Source organism: Cyanistes caeruleus, chromosome 4, assembly GCF_971803275.1.
Source record: "Cyanistes caeruleus chromosome 4, bCyaCae1.hap1.1, whole genome shotgun sequence".
NCBI lineage: Eukaryota > Metazoa > Chordata > Aves > Passeriformes > Paridae > Cyanistes > Cyanistes caeruleus.
In genome coordinates, this window is record NC_141704.1 from 60,783,561 (window position 1) to 60,805,369 (window position 21,809).

The 21,809-nt window shown below is 41.4% G+C and overlaps 1 protein-coding gene across 1 annotated transcript in view; it reads left to right on the forward strand.

The window, feature by feature from the left end:
* Nucleotides 1-21,809, forward strand: part of ANO2 (anoctamin 2) — a 163,277-nt gene that overhangs the window by 58,066 nt on the left and 83,402 nt on the right. The window contains exons 11-13 of the mRNA XM_086885154.1: nucleotides 994-1,128; nucleotides 3,531-3,691; nucleotides 7,555-7,637. Coding sequence (XP_086741280.1) covers nucleotides 994-1,128; nucleotides 3,531-3,691; nucleotides 7,555-7,637 — 379 coding nt within the window. The remainder of the gene's footprint in view (nucleotides 1-993; nucleotides 1,129-3,530; nucleotides 3,692-7,554; nucleotides 7,638-21,809) is intronic.

Sequence of the window (21,809 nt, forward strand, 5' to 3'; positions counted from 1 at the left end):
GTTTGTGCTCAACCTTTATGAGGAGGAAATCTTATATTTCTTTTATTAGACATGATAGTATGAATTTATTTTAATTTTTGCTGCTATCAAAGTGTAAATGTCTCACTGACTCATACTCCTGTCATGCCCTGAGTGCTCTCTGTGTAGATGATTTCTGTCCAACACTGCTCCATCTTCTTCTCTGGTTTGTGAAACATTTTTAACCTTGTTGGTTTTTAATCTAAATTTTGGTGAATTCTTGAGTTCTGTGAAGCTCTTTGGGTTTTGCAATATTTGTAATCACTCCTAACTGTATTTTGGAATGATTGGTGAGGTTCATCCAAGCTTAGTTTACTTGCAGTGTGATTCATGAAGATGCTGAGCTGAGTTCTACCACTTATTTATCGACATCTGCAGTGGGCTGCTCCTCAGAGCAGACACTGTTTTTTCTAACCAGCTGTCCAGGGGCTGTTAACCTGACAAAAATGTTATTTTTGAAAAGCCAGTGCTAAGTGTGCAAGTAAACTTTCCTCCTTTAGCAGCAGCTCCAGATTAGTCATCATTTAAGATGTCAGTATGATCCCATGGATGTCATTTCTATGGTTGTCACTAACTGAACCCAGGAGTACTACAGAGGCAAAAATTAACGTGCTCTTCTGAGGAGCCAAGTATTTTCCAATGTTTCCTCCTATTCCACTGACTTCTTTTAAGAGATGTAAATACCACAGTGTTCTCTGAATAGATGTTATGATTGCAATGATACCTGCTTAATTTCAGCTCAGGAGAATGATCCAGGACTGTCTTTAACTTCTCAGAACAGAGAAGCCCAAACTGAAAAATGCTTAAATCATACCCTTCATTTGTTCCTATTGTCTTCAAGATCCTCAGGGTTTTAATTCATTATTTTTCACAACTTGTATTTTAACTTTCTGGGACTGTTTAGCAGCTGTAAAAAACATTTGAAAATTATACCCTTGACATATGCTTTTTCTTCTTTTTTTTTCTCTTTTTCAGGAAGTATTTTGGAGAAAAGATAGGACTTTATTTTGCATGGCTGGGTTTATACACGGAATTCCTCATTCCCTCTTCAGTAGTTGGGATTATTGTATTTCTATATGGATGTATAACCATTGAAAGTGACATTCCTAGGTAAGCTTATCTGTGATTCATGATTTGTTACTTCAAGATTATAAGACTGTGTTTTTCTTATTAATCCATAGTAAGAATAACTGGTTTTAGCTTGTCTGAAGAGCAGTGATGTATCATTATCAACCCTGAGAGCATTACAAACACAAAGGCATTGAACAGGTACACATTTATTTAACTCAATAATCAGGAGGTCAGTGTCTCACCTCCTGAAACAGAAATGTGTGGTGAGTCCACTGTATTGAGTTTGTTTTCTAAGATATTAATTTGATTTTTATGAGTGCACACAGTTCACTGCTCAATCAGAAAGTCACAATGTAAAACTCACTGAAATTAAAGCAAACTGTCCATGACTCTTGTGACACTTTATTCTCACTAAAAGCAGACCATTTGTACAAGCAATATGAACAATAGCTACAAGATTTACTAAATGCCAGCAGATCAAGGGCTATGATTTTACCCCTCTGCCTGGCTCTGCTGAGCCCCCCCTGCAGGGCTGCATCCAGCCCTGGGCCCAGCACAGGAAGGACAGGGAGCTGCTGCAGCCAGGCCACAGCAGGGACACCAAGGGCATCAGAGGGATGGAGCAGCTCTGCTGGGAGGAAAGGCTGAGGGAACAATTGGGATTGTTCAGCCTGGAGAAGAGAAGGCTTTGGGGTGACCTCACTGTGGCCTTGCAGTGCCTGAAGGGAGCCCACAGGAAAGATGGAGAGAGACTCTTGACAAGGGCCTGGAGTGACAGGACAAGGGGCAGTGGCTTCACACTGACAGGAGTGGATTTAGATTAGATATTGGGAAGAAATTCTTCCCTGTGAGGGTGGTGAGGCCCTGGCACAGGTTGCCTGGAGCAGCTCTGGCTGCCCCATCTCTGGAAGTGTTCAAGGCCAGGCTGGATGGGGCTCTGAGCAACCTGGGATAGTGGAAGGTGTCCCTGCCCTTGGCAGGGTGTTGGAACTGGATGATCTTTAAAGTCCCTTCCAATTCCACCCATTCTATGATTCTATATTTGGTCTTCACAGTATTCCCCTTCTAGACACAAAACAATGTTGAGATTTTGTATCCTGAGGGGAATATACTACACAAAAACTACCCAAGTGACACCATGATATTGATGTCTGCTTCACAGTGAATAAAATAAAAAAAAATCCTCTGTGTTATCTATGGCTGACTTCTGATAGAGGTAGGATACTGCAGTACTTGTATGCTGATCACAATCATGACAGTCCCTGAACTGACAGCTTTTAAAATCAGTAGGACAAGGTTACTGATAGGTAAATGATGAATAGCACCACATCAGATGCAGGGTCTGTTTTCTTAGCTTGATCTGAATAAATCTTGGCGCTTGTTGGGATGAAAGCTTCTGCTAACATTTTAACTCCAGTGAGATTTATGGCTGAGATGTATCTGCAGCACCCTCTGCTGCCTTTTGAAATAGTGAATTACTGTAACAGCATGAGAGCTGGAAACAGCTGCATGTTTTTCAAACAATATAATATAAACATATTAATAATAGAGCTTGAATAGTCCTTTTTTCATTTAAAAATGTAAGGAAAAATCTATTTCAGGATGGTCCATATAGGAACAATCATAATCACATGTCATTGAAACAATGTGGCAACTCAGCTCATGATCCTGGCAAGGACATTTGAGCTTTGTAGTACTCAGTTCACCTAAGTGAGACTATGCGTGTTCAGTGAAGAGCGGGGCTCTCACCACGGGGGGCAAGACAGAGGGGTCCCCCGGGAGAGGACTGCAACAGGCTTTCATATCCAAACCTTATGGAAAATACTGAAAGGATTCTCAGCCCTGATAAGAAGTGCTTGGCCTGTTCAAGTGATACTGATAATGTTTTTCTCAAAGATTTTAGAAACTGAATACATATGTAGCAAATAAGACCAAGAATCAAAATAACAACCTTACAGTAAAGATTTTAAAATCTCTAAAAAAACTCTTCTCCCATATTTTTGTGCCACCATATTAAAAAATGTGTATTTTGACAACACTGAATTTCCTTTGTGACCCCTTCAGTCTTTCTTTTCAGTGATTTATATCTGATCTGTATCAAATCACGTAACTGACTGCAGAGATGCAAACTCCACTTTTGTGTTTGAATTTTGTTTTAAGTGTGGTTAACCTCAGTCTTCAGTGATGTTGTCTTCCTTAATTCACTAATACAGTGCAGTGATCATTCTGGTTGACTGTTGTATCATTTTCCTGTTGGTAAAGTCCTTGTAAGGATTAAAAAAAATTACTATCCATGGCAATAAACGTTGAAGAAACACACAGCTCCTGTTCTCTCCGAGTGCAGGCCACATATATTGCAGACAGCTTGTAATATTACTACTGCACATCCATAGTTTCTGAGCTGGAATACTCAGAGGAACCTGTGCACTTGTCTGTCACAGCAAAGAGATGTGTGACCAACGCAATGCCTTCACCATGTGCCCCCTGTGTGACAAGTTCTGTGATTACTGGAACCTCAGCTCTGCCTGTGCCACTGCTCGAGCAAGTCACTTGTTTGACAACCCTGCCACAGTTTTTTTCTCCATCTTTATGGCTCTCTGGGGTGAGTATTGCTTTGTAAGTTAACAGTGCCATTTGGACTCTTCACAAAATAACAAAAGGCTCTTTGAATTGAATGTGATCTCTATGGCTTTTGGAAGCTGGGTCAGGGAGATCTGTCTGGGTGGAGACTGGGGAAAGCAGTATCACTGTCAACAGCAAGTTCTGGAATAAATGGAGTTGTGTAGCTCAGGGAAGGAAAAATGTTCTTTCTTCCTTTACTGCCATGTTTAAAATCATAGTGTCATCAAGTCTGGAAAAGATCTATAAGATCAAGACCAGCCTTTGACTGATCTCTACCTTGTCAACTAAACCAGAGCATTGAGTGCCGTGTTCAGTTGCTTATTGAACATCTCCAGGGATGGTGACTCCTCCACCTCCCTGGGCAGCCCCTTCTAATGCCAATGGGAAGAAATTCTTCCTGATGTCCAACCTGAACCTCCCCTGGCACATCTTGAGGCCATTTCTCCATGAAGGGAATTGTGCCATTAATGGCACTTCTAAACTTTGCCATGCATTTGCAAATTTTTTTTTTCATTTTTCATCTACATGTCACACCCTTTTAACAACTTCTGCATTTGGGGACAAAACGTATTTGACGATTGGTATGGTGCAGACAGCTGAAAGAGTCTAATTTAAGCACAGTCCCACTTCCTTGTGGGACAACTCAGTCACATAATTTTATCAAAACTTTATGGGATTCCAAGAGCAATGGGACTATTATCATTTTAATTGTAATATATTTTAGAATATCCCATTTAAACAAACTTGCTTTTTTTTAATGGCAAATATCCCTGTCTCCATGAGGATATCAAAACACTTCATAAACATAAATGAATGCATTGTAGTATTACTTTTATTGTTTCTGGCCTTACTTCTGCCCTGAAAAGTGTGTGTACTGTGCTTGCATGAATTATTGCTGGTGTTATGCTCTCCTTTACTCTAGAGTTTGTTTATTATGAAAGTTAAATGTGTTATTGCTACTGTAAAATGATTTTTTATTTCCCTATTCATTGTTCCCAAAATGAAATTATCATCCTTAATACGAAACTGAGCAAATATGTTACTGTGTTATAGCCATCCCTCAGCAACCAGTGTGTTATTCTTTGCAAGCCTATTAAGATTTTACAGCTTGTTTTAGAAAGGACTGATTGGTGGGTTGGCATTGGGTGAGGACAGCAGAAAGTTTTTAAGGAGCTTGCAGACAGAACACATCACGGAAGCAAGAAGCATTTGTTTAATGGTTCCTGGAAGCCATAGAGCAAACATTAGAGTATATGTGAGAATTTGGGAATTATTTCTATGAGAAATAGAAAAAAGAGGATGAATATATAGGCTCTCAGAATAATTTATTTTACTACTTCAGATTACAGGGTAGACTGGCAGATTAAGTGTCACCTCCTGCTCTGAAGTTTAAGATAAATAAAATATCATTTTCCAACAGAGAAACTTTACTGTAAATTGGCATCCATGCAAATGACAATTGCCACTGAACCTCATCCAGAACAATTGTATTTTAGTATCAGCAATGCAGTGTGCAAAAGAAAATGTTGATATATCCTTCCACTAAGACAAATTAGTAGAATCTGCTATGGAAGAGAACAGGACAAAAAGTTCCATATGCATTGCTTTTAAAAAAAGGCATGTAAGAATAAAAAAATTCTTTCAGAGTGGTAGCCCTCCTCCAAAAAATGTTTCCTGCAGATTGGAAAAGTCTGTTCTTCTCTAACCCGTGATAACTGAGCTTGTCAGTTCAAGAAAATGCAGCCGGCATACACAAAGAGCAGCAAAGCGAAATAATAGAGCCTTTACTAATTCTGCCCAGCTTGCCTATGAAGTATTAGATTACACCAAATTTTGCTGCCCTGCTATTAGAGACTGTGCTGGTTAAATCTAGAGCTCAATCTGTTGAATGGCAGAGCTCACTCATGCACTTACTCCAGCTGTATATTTGAAAGAGCAAACTATGGTGATCTGGGCCGGCTTCATTCCTTGAGGGCATTGGGCACAGGAATTCTTTCGTCTTGCTTGTCTTCTCCCATTCTTTAGAAAGAAGAAGACTTCCTAAGGTTAATATCTCAAAAGGAACCATGCTTTTAGTAGCTGATCCTGATTCCTCGTGAAGTGTCTTTGTGATTCCAGCAGTCTTGCTGAAACTGTCCATATTTACAGTAATGCCTGGCTGAGTGGGCTTGATTTCACTGGTATCCTGCTGCTCAGTTTCAGTGTCAGATGCCTTTATTTAGAAGTTTTACAGAATCACAGAATGGTTTGGGTTGGAAGGAACCTTGAAGATCAGTCAGTTCCCCTGCCATGGGTCGGGACACCTTCCACTATCCCAGGTTGCTTAGAGCCACTTCCAGCGTAGCCTGGAACACTTCCAGGGAAGGGGCAGCCACAGCTGCTCTGGGCAACCTGTGCCAGGGCCTCACCATCCTCATGGGGAAGAATTTCTTCCTAATATCCAAGCCAAACCTGTTCTGTGTCAGTTTAATTTTTCTGCTGGTGTAAGTCAGTGCAGACGTGCTGATTTCAGATTAGCTGTTGCATCAAGCCAAGTACGTTCTTACAGAGCTAAATGTGGAACTGAGTTTTTGTGTAACAGGAAAGAATGGAATGAGTAATTGCACCCTATAAAATAACCAAATGTTTTTGTATTTAGGATATCTAAAAACCCTTGAGTTTTCAAACCATGCTAAATATAGCTTTTATATGTTCTCTCTTCTGTAAGGGAGGAACACAGATAGCAACTTAGTTGCTTAATGTCTGGATTTGCTTTCAGTGTGCTGCCGAAATAATGATATTTATTTCTTATATGATGGGATGATATCTGTGAAGAAAATATTTGCATCTAACTGTTGGGATAGATTATAACTTGTAAGAGCCAGGTTATTTTCACAGAGTTCCCACTTCTCTCAGTGTTATCTGACAGTGTAGATGCCGTCAAGGGAAGCTGTTCTTATTCTCTACTGTTGTCTGCCTTGTGGGGCTATCTACAAGATGTTCAAAGTGATGTAAACACTGCTGTGATCTAACAGTGTTTTTGCAATACCCTTTTCATGCACTGAAAGTGAGGTGAAGCATAAGAAAATGTAAGCAGTGCCCACAGCTGTTTATAGGTATAGCTTTTATTGGTAGAGTTTAGGTGGTTTTAGTTGGCATCAACTGGTTTAGTATTGACATTGTTATCTGAAAATACATGTCCACAACCCAAGATTTATATGTGCTATTTCTAATAAATCCATAAATCCATAAATTATGAGCAACTAGGAAAAGTGCTATACTGAGGAAACAGCAATTATGAGAGGACAGCCAGGAGACTGTAAACATGAGACAACAGTAAAACATCTGTTCCTTCTTATTAGTAAAAAAAGGAGAAGCAGGAGGTTGAACCAGGGGCCATTCCTTTAGGGCAAAATCACCATGTCTGTGAAGGACAAAAGAATTTAACTACACCATTAGTAATATGTTTAAAAATATCTTTTTCTACATTATTCTGGGGATCCTAGTTTTTTCAGTAGCAGGCTAAACCTGCCTCAGAATGCTTCATGATGAATTAAGAGAGATTATGTCTTCCGTGGATATCTGCAGTTTGGGGCTCAGCTCAATTCCCTGACAAGAACAGTGGTTCTGGACAACTCATGTTCCATCTTTCTGTATTTTGTTTTTAAAAGACAGTAATTATTGTTTGCATGTATTGCTTGAATTCTTTCTTTAAAATTGGGCCTGAGGCTGCTTCTTGGTGCTTAATTTTAAGGGGTCTAGCATAATGTGATTCAAATATCAGTTGAAGCTTATAAGTAACACAAATGTTTGCCACAAGGCTTTGGATTTATTATTTTTAAAATTGTTTAATTTCTTTTAAAGCTACCATGTTCCTTGAACAATGGAAGCGTTTGCAGATGAGATTGAGTTACTTCTGGGATCTAACTGGACTGGAAGAAGAAGAAGTAAGTCTCGTCTCCCTGGACTAATTTACTGTGTTAATTATTCTATAGATGCATATTATATAAGTATTGATGTATAGATTTCTTATGAGTGTTCTCCAGCCCAATGGTGTTTGTAGCTGTGTTTAGATAAGGATTGTAACTGTTACAGTTTTGAGTATCAATGCTTATTTAGGAAATCCTCACCTATATCTTACTGTTCAGCACTCTGAAGTTAATAATGAATGTTGAAAAGGATTATAAGGTAAGTGCAGATCATGTTTTGCTGAGAATGCATATATGGCATTGTATAGTGTGCAGTAACACAATGACACTGAATAAATACTGTTGCAGCAGCCCTCTCTTTAGAGTGCAGGAATGAGAGTTTATCACAGCTTGTTTATCACAGCATGAAAAGGGCCCTGGTTTATTCCTCTTCACAATTCAGCCATCTGACTCCAACTATTCACTACAGCAAGCTCTCACTGCAGGTTTCCCTTGCAGACTGCAGGTATTTCCTGCTTGACTATGACTGCAGGTATTGCCTTGCAGCCTGACTGCAGGCTTTTACCTAGAAAAAGCCTAGTTTTATCTAGTTAGAATTTTGCAGGTTCTAACAGCAGGCTCCATCTGCAGACCCTGAATCCATCTGCAGACCCTGATCTCAGCAGATCTTTCACAGCAGCAGTTCCTTCTGACGTTTGGCCAGTCCTTCTGAATTGTTCCTTCTTCCTCAGCATCCTTTCTCAAGCTCCTCCCCTGCACAGCCAACCCACCCCTTTTATCACACTTTATTGGATATCTCTGTGACTCATCAGGAGGGAGGTCACTTGTAATCCCTTCTCCTAACAAAATATCTTGTCATGTTACTTCATTATGTGTAACAAGAATTCTTTGTGATGATGTCGTACTGTATTAGGAATGGCGAAGGGACGAAACAGATTCTCTCACTTTGGTTGCAAAAGAGAGCAAGTTTTATTCTTCCAGATCTTCTTTTAAAAACAGTTATGAGAAGGTCCAAGAAGGTAAACCTCTTATTGGTCATGAAACTAACACATCACCATCATTGGACAGTTAGGAACACCACCGCCTTGACCATTTCTTGCAAGTAAACAACAAGGTGACAACACCAGCAAAGGTTTTTTTCCTTCTCTAAGGACTGTTTGGGTTCCTCCTTATGATTTCTCAGTCCAGAGTGAGAAAGTTGTGCTTCTTAATTTCACACAGGCTCAGGCTAATGCCTGAAGCCTAAAAATCTCTTGTTTGACCATTGTCAGTTCCCACATGATGATGACAGCCACAGGTCACAGTACCATCAGCAATTTTTGCATCCAGGTCTGGGTGACATCTGTGATGCCTTAGATACATCATCCCAAGCTCTAGATGCTCACCAACAGAGCTGTTTCAAAACAATAAATGGTGTCAGTTTCTTCAGAAAGAGCTTTCCAATGAGCAATGGGGTATCCAGCCATGCCTGAATTGACTGAAAATGAGATGTACTTGTTCATTGGTACTTAAAATGTCCCTAATTTTGTGCTTAGTTCTGTCCTTTGGTTTGTTCTCATGACTGTCTCTCATCCAAGGATTCATTTCTAACCCTGACTAAAGAGAGTGTAGTTACTAAAATCATAAATAAATATCATTCTAAGAACAGGTAGACTTTGGACTTGCCTCTGGCAGTAGATGCTGAGATGTCTCTAGAACAGGGTCATATTCAGTAATTCAGAACCATCTTGGTTTTCTGGGAGGATTTGAATCCATTTCTTCCCTTCATGTTCCAGCATAGTTCTCTAAATAACAGGCCACCTACAAGTCTTCAGCCCTACTAGCTGAGCTCAGCTCAAACAGGAGAGTGCAAATACCATAGGGGAAAAGTAAGCTGTCACGGACTGCATGATATAGGATCGTAGTGATGCTATTCCTCTATTTCCTATTTCCCAGATCAAAATATTTGGATATAACCTTGAGAACAGACAGCAGGCTCCAGCATTGCTCCTCTTCCATCATTATCCTGTAATGCAGAAATACTCCTCTCGTGACTTGGCAACAACCTCCTCTCTTTTGTCTCTTTCTCAGCTTTTTCATGACTCTCCCCTGTTAGGATATGGATGATGCTCACAGTACAACCCAGTACTCACAGTCTGTGAATTGTGATGCAAACCCAGTGCACCAGCACATCAGAAATTACTGCTTGTCCCACATGGGATGTCAAGCTGCTCCCTGTCAGAGATGTACCAACTGCAGGGTAAACTGAGAGGCTGGAGAACAAACTCTGGGCTCTGTGGCATATTTGATGAATCACCATATTTTGATGATTTTTCTGAAGGCCTCCCATGCCTCCCTCCATCAGGAGGATGCGTGGTGGATAAAGGGGAGTGGAAATAGGTCCCTACTTGGGGAGGTAATAAAAATTCCTCCTGACCCCCATCATCTACCCAGGTGCCGCTTCAGAACAGGCATGAGGTCCTGGATCTAGAGCGTCAGCCAGATGATGTAGAAGAAAATGGTCAGCACAGTGGGCCTCCCAGTTATGCTTCATATGTCTGATGGATCACCACCTCTGACATTAGAAAGAAAAGAAGGGTAGTTGTAGTGGATGACTCCCTTCTGGTGGGAAACAAAGGGCCCTGTATGTCAACCAGACCCAGCCTACAGGGAGGTCTGCTGCTTCCCTGGGGCCCAGGGATGCGAGACTTCCTGGGCTGATTCAGCCCTCTGATTATTACTCACTGCTGATACTCCAGGCTGGCAGTGATGACTTTGAAAAGAGGAGTGCCAGGGCAATTAAAAGGGACTTTAGGGCACCGGGTCAAGTTGTTGATAGAGCAGGAGCACAAGTAGTCTTTTCCTCAGTCCCTTTGATGGCAGATACAAATGATGGAAGGAACAGGAGAGCCCCCATTATCAACCAGTGGCTCAAGGGTTGGTGTCATCAGCAGAATTTTGGGTTTTCTGATCATGGGGTAACTTCTATGGCACCTGGAACCTGCTAAAACTGGATGGGCTCCATCTCTCTGTTAAGGGCAGAAGGATTTTAGCTCATGAACTGGCAGAACTTATTGAGAGGGCATTAAACTAGATTTGAAGGGGGAAGGGGATGCAGCTGGGCTCTCTGAAAGGAGGCCCAAGGGTGGTAAGCCTGAGTTAGGGGTGAGATCAGCAGCCCAGCTGAGGTGCATGTATACTAATGCACACAGCATGGGTACAAGAAGAGCTGGAAACCATGGTGCAAGAGCAAAGCTAGGATGTAGTCACCATCACAAAAATATGGTGGCATGACTCACATAGCTGGAGCGCTGCACTGAATGGCTACAAGCTCTTCAGAAGAGACAGGAAAGGGAGAAGAGATGGAGGGGTGGTCCTTTATATTAGGGAGGTTTTTAATGCCATGGGTATTGAAACTAATGACGATGAAGTTTAGTACCTATGGGTAAGGATTAAGGGGAAGGCCAGCAAGGCTGACATCCTCCTGGGAGTCTATCATCCACCCAACCAGGAATAAGAGGTGGACAACTTATTCTATAAGCAGTTGGAGAACGTCTCAGGATCACCAGCCCTTGTTCTTGTAGGTGATTTTAACCTACCAGATATCTGCTGGGAACTTCACACAGCAGAAAAGAGGTAGTCCAGGAAGTTCTTAACAGTGTGTGGAGGACAACTTTTTGTCACAGCTGGTTAGTGAGCCCACCAGGGGAGGGACTACATTAGAGTACTTGTTTGCAAATAGAGATGGGCTGGTGGGAGATGTGGTGGTTGGAGACTGATTGGGGCATAGTGATCATGAAATGATAGAGTTCTTGACATTTGGTGAAATCAGGAGGAACATCAATAAGACTTTTACATTAGACTTCTGGAGGGCAGACTTTGGCCTATTTAGGAGACCTTTTCAGAGAGTTCCTTGGGAAGCAGCCCTTAAAAACAAAGGTGTCCAGGAAAGGTGGGTGTGCTTCAAAACAGAGATCTCGAGGGCACAGGAACAGCCAGTCCTTGTGTGCCAAAAGGTGAGTAGATGAGGCAAACACCCAGCTTGGATGGGCAAGGAGGTTTTGAAGGAACTTGGGAATAAAAAGAGGATGTATCATCTTTGGAAGGAGAGTCAGGTTTTTCAGGAGGTATTTAAGGGGGTTGCTAGGACATGTATGAAAAAAATTAGGGAGGCCAAAGCTCAGTTCAAACTTAATTTGACAACTTTAGTAAAAGATAATAAAAAATGTTTTTACAAATATATTAATGGCAAAAGGAAGGGGAAGAGTAGCCTTTGTTCTCTACTGGATGTGGGAGGGAACTTAGTAACTGCAGATGAGGAGAAGGCAGAAGTGCTTAACACCTTCTTTGCCTCTGTCTTTAGTGGGAAGATGGCTTGTCCTCAGGACAACTGTCCTCCTGGGTTGGTAGAGGGTGTCAGGGAGCAGGATGCCCCCCTGTTATCCAGGAGGAGGCAGTCAGAGAACTGCTGAGCAGCTTGGATGTTCATCCATCTATGGGCCCAGATGGGATCCATCCCAGGGTGATGAGAGAGCTGCCAGATGAGCTTGCAAAGCCACTCTCTATCATTTGCCACAATCCTGGCTCACTGGTGAGGTTCCACATGACTGGAAGCTGGACAATGTGACACCCATTCACAAAAGGGGTGGGATGGAGGATCCTGGTAATTATAGGCCAGTCAGCCTGACCTCAGTACCTGGTAAGGAAATAGAGCAGCTTATACTGAGTGTCATCATGCAGCACTTACAGGATGGCCAGGGGATCAGACCCAGCCAGCCCATAGGTTTAGGAGAAGTAGGTCGTGTTTGACCAACCTGGTCTCCTTTTATGACCAGGTAACCTGCCTGGTGGATGCTGGAAAGGCTGTGGATGTTGTCTAGTTGGCCTGCAGCAAGGCCTCTGACACTATCTCCCACAGCATACTCCTGGAGAAGCTGGCAGGCCTTGGCTTGGACAGGAGCACTCTGCTCGGTTAAGAACTGGCTGGATGGTCATGCCCAGAGAGTGGTGGTGAATGGTGCTGCATCCAGCTGGCAGCCAGTCACCAGTGGTGTCCCTCAGGGGTCTGTGCTAGAGCCAGTCCTGTTCAGTGTTTTTATTGATGACATGGATGAGGGTATTGAGACTTTCATTAGTAAATTTGCAGATGACACTAAGCTGGGAGTGTGTGTTGATCTGTTGGAAGATAGGACGCCTCTGCAGAGAAATTTGGAATGGTTGGATGGATGGGCAGAGTCCAATAAGATGAAGTTTAATAAGTCCAAGTGCCAAGTTCTGCATTTTGGCCACAATAACTCCCTGCAGTGCTACAGGCTGGGGACAGTGTGGCTGGACAGTGCCCAGGCAGAAAGGGACCTGGCGGTACTGGTGACAGCCAGCCGACCATGAGCCAGCAGTGTGCCCTGGTGGCCAAGAAGGCCAATGGCTCCTGGCTTGGATCAGGAGTAGCATGGCCAGCAGGAGCAGGGAGGTCATTCTTCCCCTGTACTTGGCACCGGTGAGGCCGCTCCATGAGTGCTGTGTCCAGTTCTGGCCTCTCAGTTCAGGAAGGATGTTGAGACGCTTGAGCGCATCCAGAGGAGGCAACGAGGCTGGTGAGGGGCTGGGAACACAAACCCTGTGAGGAATGGCTGAGGGAGCTGGGATTGTTTAGCCTGGAGAAAAAAGGAGACTTGGAGGTGACCTTATCACTCTCTACAACCTCCTGAGAGGTGGGTGTAGTCAGGTGGGGGTCGGTCTCTTAATGCAGCAACTGAACAAGAACGAGAGGACACAGTCTGAAGCTGAGCCAAGGGAAATTTAGGTTGGATATTAGGCAAAAGTTTTTCACTGAGAGTGATAAAGTATGGAATGGACTACCTGGGGGGGTGGTGGAGTCACCATCCCTGGATGTGTTCAAAAACAGACTGGATGTGGCACTCGGTGCCATGGTCTAGTTAAGGTGTTAGGGCTGGGTTGGACTTGATCATCTTGAAGGTCTCTTTCAACCTTGTGATTCTGTGATTCAAGTTCATCACTCACAGTACAAAATATTCATGTTTATCTTCTTATTTGCAAAATGCTGTGAAAGAACCTATAGGTTTGTGAGCTCCTGTGATGAACAGGCCTGAAGTGGTAAAAGTCTGTGGACAGGAACTGACAGTGAACAGGGATCAGCCAGAATCCTTTGTTTACAACAAATGAAGGAGTGCCAGACAAATTTCAGCACAAGCTGAAGAATTAGGAACTTAGAATCATAAAATAAGACTGGAATGGACCTTGAGGGGCCATCCTGTGTGCATTGTAGGATCAACTCTACTTAAATCATTATGAAGAGATATTTGTCTAATTTATTCTTAAATAAATCCAGCAGTGGAGATTTCAATTCCTCCCTAGGTAATCTACTATACTGCTTCTCTATCTGTACGGCTAACAAGCTTTTCCTAGTGGTTTTTAAACCTCCTTGCTACATGCTAATTTTTTTCTCTCTTCTTTTTTTATAATTTTGTCTTTCAAGGATCAAGAGAGAGATTACTTCTGTCCTCTTTTCAACATAATTCAGTACAATATCATTTTATCACACAATATCTGTCACCCTTACTTGTTTAAGATGAACAAGCCTCTGTTCTTTCAGTCTTAGTTCCTAAATATTTTCTGAGACTTATAGAACCACAGAATGCTTTGGATTAGAAGGGACCTTAAATATCATCTTGTTCCTCGCTTCTGCCATGGGCAGGGACATTTTCCACTATCCCAGGTTACTCAGAGCCCCATCCGGCCTGGCCTTGGATACTTCCAGAGATGGGGCAGCCACACCTTCTCTAGAAACCTGTGTCAGGGCCTCAGCACCCTCACAGGGAAGAATTTCTTCCCAATATCCAGTCTAAACTTGCTCTCTGTCAGTGTGAATCAATTCCTCTTTGTCCTGTCACTCCAGGCTCTTCTCAAGAGTCTCTTTCTTCATCTTTCTTGTAGGCTCCCTTCAGGTAGTAGAAGGATTTTCTGTGTATCTCTTCGTTCTTGTTCTTTTCTGGGCATTTTCTCATTGATCCAGGTCTTTTTTGAAGAATAATGGACATGTCTCTTGACATGACATCTTAAGCAGAAAATCATGCACTGTGCCGTCTTCTGTCAGTTCTTGGTACTTCAGCAAAGCCCCAGAAACTAGATCAGGTTTTGTTCACCTTTTATTCATACGATTCATAAAGATGAGGATAAATTTGTCTGTAGAAAGTTACTGGCATTAGGTTTCAGTGATGTGTTGAAAATTATGTTGGAAAAGGGAGGATTGTGTCTGATCAGGTTAGGCCAGAAGGAACCAGAAGTGGGATCACTTAAGAAAGCAAGAAAGGGACAAGGAAGAAGCTCAGGAGTTTTAAGAGTTTTCAGACTAGATGGAGTTAAGTTATTGATTGTCAATCTTTTCAGGAGGGGAATTTACAGAACCAAAGCAGAGAAAAAAACAACCATAAATATGAAGAGCTGTGAAGTACTTTGTGAGAGTTATATTGAAATAAATGCCTTTGGTATAATTTTTGTGGATATTGACCATAAAGCTTTCAGTAAATTCTTTAACTTTAATTCAGTAAATTTCTTTAAACACACTGGACCAAATCTCTTGCTTCAGAAGAGTCACACAAGATATTAATTTAGTCCATTTATTAGTAAATATCTTGACAATGGCAGTCTGAGAAAGCAGACTTCCTAAGGCTTCTATGCATCTTTGCAGCTAGCAGCTGTACAGACTTGGAGAATTTGTGTTTGGACACCTGAAATCCACAAAAAGAATGGCAAGCATTGGGTACCAAGTGGAAAACAGATAATTGGGTTGAAAAGCAATACAGCATCTGATAAACAAATGGGAGAGGGAAAGAAAAGAAACTCAAGACCAGAACCATGAGAGCAGACAAAGTCTTGGGAACACTGTGCATAAACACACACAGAAACACAGAATCATTTGGGTTGGAAAGGACCTCCAAGGTTATCAAGTTTAGCCTTTGACTAATCCTCAACTTATCACCTAGACCAGAGCACTGAGTGCCATGTCCAGTCATTCCCTGGACACCTCCTGGGATGGTGAGTCTGCACCATGAGCAGCCCATTCCAGTGCTTTAACACCCCTTCCAGTGAAGGAAGGAATTCTTCCTGAAATTCCTCCACGCAATGTGCCTTGTCACAGATGTGTGACTGTGTTGCCCAATGAAAGAGGTTGTGTATATCATTCTGTTTCAGAGTGTGTAATAAGGAATATGGCCATCAATAAATCAGGAACAGAGGTGGGAGAATCCATACCCTCTTCTGCTTGATGAAGAAGTACAGATGGACTCTGATTAATGATGTGGGCAGTAGAAACTCTTGCCTTCCCATGAATCTTCAGAAATTGTATTTCCAGGATGTTTCTGCTTTCATTTTTTTGGGTGGAAGAGATTTTCCATAATTTTGCCAATGATCCTGTGCAAACTGAAATAGAAATGCAATTACAAAAGATGAAATTTTAGAATTTGGGCAAGAACTTGGAAGTCAAATAGATAGTCTGCATTAACTGAAATGCCAAGGAGTCTCCACTCATTGGTCTTGGTATTTTTCAAATAGTCAAGCTGTTACAGTGTTTCATTATAACAGGGAGGAACTTGGATGTCCGTCTTCCTCAGGAACATCAACTTAAAATCCTGTGCTCTGTAAAATGTTTGCCAACTATTTTAGTTTATTTGCAAACTAATTCCCAAAGCGTGAGTCTTCCTTTTGCTATTTGATGAGTTTAAAAAACCCCTGTAAATGAAACCTGTCGTTCCGATTGGGAACGGCTTAAAAGAACGACACGGACCCTCAAGGGAGTCACAACACGAGAATTCCCAGTTTATTGCTTCAGGCTTGTCTTATAGACAGATACGTGGAAAGTACAGAAAAGAAACTCTTATTGGTTAGCAAAGTACTACATTACCATCATTGGTCAGGGGCACACTGCCCCCCCGACTCTCTCCTGCAAGGTAAACAAAAGGACAGACAAACAGCACCTGGCAGTTGTTTTCTGTCTCTGAGGATTGTTTTGAAATCCTCCTTTGAATTCCCAGGCTAGCTTCTCAGGCAGGACTGAGAGGCCATGGGCCTGCATTTTCTGCAGCTCCCTGCAGCCTGTTCCAAAGCTAGCATCCATAGAAACCCATAAGGGAAGTCTTTGAGGTCACTGTGGATTACTGCTAAGTTAAGACAAATTAATCATGAAGGTAGATTGAGTAAAAGAGAATTAAACAAAATTAAAAAGCAAGCTGACTTGGTGACATTAAATATGTTTGCAGATACATTCCATTCTCACCTAGCTTGATCTTGGTTTAACTTTGTTTTCTCTATCATGGTTTCAAAATTAATTTTGATCTGATCAATTTGATGGTTTCACCTTGTCTTCTACCTTGCAAATGATAGAAGCAGACTCCTTTTTCTGAAGTTTTAATAGTATCTACTAAACCACAAAGTATAAGATACTTTTGTTTGCTAAAATCCTCAAAGAGGAGACTCTAATAAAATAACTGTGTAGCCCTCTCAGGAGAAAGTGTCCAGCATTGTTAAAAGGGAAATTTGTAGCTAAAGTACTTTGTTTTGTTTCAAATTTCTCCTTTCTGCATACTCAAGTTTCTTGTGCCAATGAGATCTTTAGTTTGGATTATTTTCTCCAGATTCATTATCTCACATTTTTCCCACAACAATTCTAATTTTCCTGTTGGGTCTGTGTTTCCAAATATTTTTAAAATTCTTTGTATGTTTTTTTATTAACCTTTTTCATTACTTTTCTTACCCTTTCCAATGAATCTTCCCTGACCTTCATTAAATTCTTACTAACTCTAATTATTTAATTATCCTTGGCTAGAACTGCTCTTCTAAAAAATCCTTTCAATGTTATATTTAAGTCCTGTGTTTAGGAGGATGAGAATTTCATTAGGATAGTTGGGGAAGGAATGCTGAAGAATGAATGATGTCCCTCAGCTCTTTGGGGAAACTGTTTAGTACCAGTTATTGCTCCACCAAAAGATTACACACGAAGGCACACTTTAAACATGTTTAAAGTTGTAAACAGTAAGAACAAAGTCAGGTGAAAATGTCTTCGCTTTCCAAGAAGTTGGTAAAGGTCTGTGATTACATTTGTAATCACAAGACTCTTGATCCAGAGATGTGCCAGAAGATCCTGCGACTTCAGGACATTTTCTTCTTTTATTCCTCTCTACCAGACATATCAAAATGCTCTCGTTGACTTTCATTTATTCTTTTTCCATTGTAATGACTTCCCTTGTCCTTTCTAGACCTGAATTTTCTTCAAGGCTCAAATTTTTTTATTGGTAGTCTTGATTCCTTGGGGTGTTACGATGGGCCACTCAAAGGTTGGGTCACTTAGGGTGGTACAAATTCTTCCCTCCCCTGGGTTCAGAGAGGTTAAATCTGTCTTTATCCAGCATTACCCTACTAGGAACAGGGACTACCTCAAGGTCTTTGTTCCTCCTCTTTTCTAGTGACTCAGGAGATCCAGGTAGGTGAGCAGAGTTTACCAGGGATGTTCTCCTTGGAAAACACACAAGATATCAGGTGCTATTTACAAGGGTCTGGAGTGAAAGGACAAGGAGCAATGGTATCGAACTGACAGAGAATAGGCTTAGGTTGGATATTAGGAAGAAATCGTTCCCTGTGAGGGTGGTGAGGCCCTGGCACAGGTTGCCCAGAGAAGCTGTGGCTGCCCCATCCCTGGAAGGGCAGGTTGGATGGGGCAGCCTGAGATTGTGGAAGGTGTCCCTGCCCATGGCAAGGGGTTGGAATAAGATGATCTCCTTCCAACCCAGGCCATTCTGTGGTTCTGTGATATATGCAATTCCACTTATTTATATAGGAGTATTTAAATGGGTTGGATTTGAATTGCATAATGAACAAACATAAATAATGTAGCTATATTCTGCTACAGTTACCCACAAAATACGTTATCTGCCATTGAAATGGCAGCATTTGGTTGTTTGGTCCTAGCTTAAGGGAGCTTTAAAATCTGAGGCTAAATTTCAAAATTTAGTTTTACAGGTACTTGCCAAAAGCATGACCACTGTTCTTGCTCAATGAAAAAAAAAAAGCATAAAATCTGTCTCTCTGGCACATACAATCCCATAATAGAACTTTATAGTTTTGTTTAATTCTGTTTTATGTGCTCTAGAATATCTTTAATAACTGAATTCCTGTATACTTGCTCATAGATTTTAACACTCCTAAACTTATCTTCATGCTACATAACTTACTGAAGCTTTTGGTTTAATTTTTCATTTAACAGACTTATTTTGAAAGTGATCTGAACTAAAAAGATTGTGATAATCTACCAGTGACTCCATGCTGACATACAAGACAGTTTTTCCTTTGACAAGCATCCTATTAATAGGGCAGCCTAAACAAGTTGTGAAAAACGAGGTTCACTTTCTTAATAAATTATAAAAAGTTTAATGTAAACAAAAAGACAATTAGGAGACAGAGAAAATAAAGCAAAGGGTTAAAACGGCCGGGTGCCCTGGTGGGTTGCCAGGAACACACCTGGTATCTTGGGAACACCCTTTTTATCCCATCCTGCTGTGAGGGTTTAATGCAAACTTTTTCAAGAAGTATTTAGCATGTCCCCTCCTTGGTTCCACCTTTTCAGAGCATGCTCAGTATGGTTTTTATTTTTGCTGATCATCATTATTTTTGAGTTTGATTTCTTTTTCTTGCAAGTGGTCAGTGCTGATAACAGTCTGGGCCACTCATCTTTCTGCTGATGGCAGCTGGGCTTCATGTCCTTCTGCTGCCAACAGCCTGATCCCTGCTGCTGGTAACAGCCTGGTCTCCATGTCCTGCTGCTGGTAACAGCTTGGGCCCCACTGTCTTTGCCCTCTGGGGTTTCTCTGCTTTGTACTGAGGGACACCACAAAATTCTTTATGCTTAAAACTTGTTAGCAAGAGAAAAAGTACATATATAGCCAAAAAGTAGTTAACATACAATATTAATCCATTCATTCATCACTTGCAAAAGCCAATATCACAATATGGATTTATAACAAGTCCTTGGTGTGAATGACAAACTCTTCCCTAGACTTTTCACCCCCTGCATCCAATGTCACCATCATAAGAAATTTAAGGGTTTAAGTCCTTGATTTCTAATAATTAACCATTTTGCAGCAGAGAACAGCTGGCTCTTTGTTCTGTTCATTCCACATTTCCATCTTGCTTTGGGACAGCAGCTGGGTCATTCAAATTTTCATTTGTGAAAAACCTCCTTTGCAACAGTGTGCACTGCTTAGCTGTTCTTCTGTTCAGGATGTTAGGATGGATAAGTCTGTTCAAGTGATTTGCAGTGAGTCTGCCTTTACTTACAGTATATGGCTTATTTTTTTGATAACTCCTTTGGTCTGTCAAATCTGGGATAATTGCTAAGGTTCTAATTTTATTTTTTTTTTAAAATACATTCCATGTGTTTGTCATGCATGTTTGTAAAATTTCATTATCATTTTCTTTCTAAATCAAAAGGAAATTAAGGAGGTATTGGTTCACATTATTTATTCTTATCACACTGGATCACTTATCTACAGAGGCTTAATTGGATGGATAGTGGATATATGTGTGTATGTCTGAGGCAAATCCTGGAGACCACTCTCAGGGAAAATTCCCACTGATGTCAACATGAGCTTTGCTTGAGCAGAAATTTCATGTTTTGGCTCTTTGTTTTCAGAATGGAAATTACCATTTTCTACTTGGAGCACTCATTTGGCCTCAGAGTACCTTAGCTCACTTGGCTTTCAGTAAGTGTCTGGCTGGATGTCTTTCCAGCATCCTAGGATTCAAATCTATCCCAACATGGACATTTGGCCTTTGTGAAGTCATCACAACTATTTCTAACTTATTGTCCTAAGTGTAGAACTCTTCCCATTTTCAGACAAAGAATTGAATCACACTCTTCTTACAGCTGAGTAGAATTGTCCCTTCACATCCACGGATACATGGGTCAGATATCCCTAAATCTGGACTGTAAAGAAATACTTTGTGCAAAATACTCATACAAGGAATATCTGCAAAAGGCATTCCATGGACCTCTGTGGTCTGTTCAGTCAAGGGTAAGGTGACTTGGCAAATTCCAGTTCCTGCTATTCCAATCCAGGTGTAGGTGTATGAGAGGCAGTTAAAAGGACACTGGAGTGTCTTACTAGAAAAACTAAAAATAACTTGGCCAAATTTGAGCAGAATATGTACTCAGAGCAAAACTGTCAATAGCAAAAAGTAAGCCAGTATCCAATGTTTTGTGTGGTATTTATTTTCTTTATTTCACCTTGTTTTCATTCAAAACAGTTTTCAAAAGTTGCTCTGACCTCTGGAGGCTGCCCTTCATGTCTCAGAATGCTTTGCTTAGCAGAAAATAAGAGAAAAAAGGAAAAAAAACCAAATTCAGGTCTGCAGTAGCATAGTGTATTTAGATTTCCTCAGTTTCTTACAGCTTCATTTATCTCCTTTCCCTGCTTTGATCAAGCTGTCTCCTGTCATGTAGCCATCCATGCCAGGTGTCTTCATCCTTTCTTCATTTAAGTCTAAAAATGTTTGTCACATCCAATCTCTGAATCTTTATGTAAGGAAGCTTGGTAGCAAATAAATCAACACAAGCTAGTAAAAATTAAAAAAGCATCAGGATACAGGCATTGGCTGCAGCATCTTTAAATGCTTATTGTTGTACCTTTGTCCTTTCCCCATCCTGCTTACCACCATTTTTGCTGCTAATCAGCTTTATTACTGTTAGAGTTTACCCGTGCCTCACTATTTTTTGGAATTCCACATGTTGTCCAGAGGAAGGACACCAAGATGATCAGAGGGATGGAGAACCTCTTTTACAAGGAAAGGCTGAGAGAATTGGGATTGGTCAGCCTGGGGAAGAGAAGGCTTTGGGGTGACCTCATTGTGGCCTTGCAGTGCCTGAAGAGAGCCCACAGGAAAGGAGAGACTCTTGACAGGGGCCTGGAGTGAAAGGACAAGGGGTAATGCCTTCACACAGACAGAGAGGAAGTTTAGATTGGATATTGGGAAGAAATTGTTCCCTGTGAGGGTGGTGAGGCCCTAGCACAAGTTTCCCAGAGCAGCTGTGCTGCCCGATCCCTGGAAGCGGTCAAGGCCAGGTTGGCTAGGGCTCTGACCAACCTGTGTAGATACCCAGAAGTGTCTACTGTGTGTGTCAAACACTGATACTGGGATAGCCAA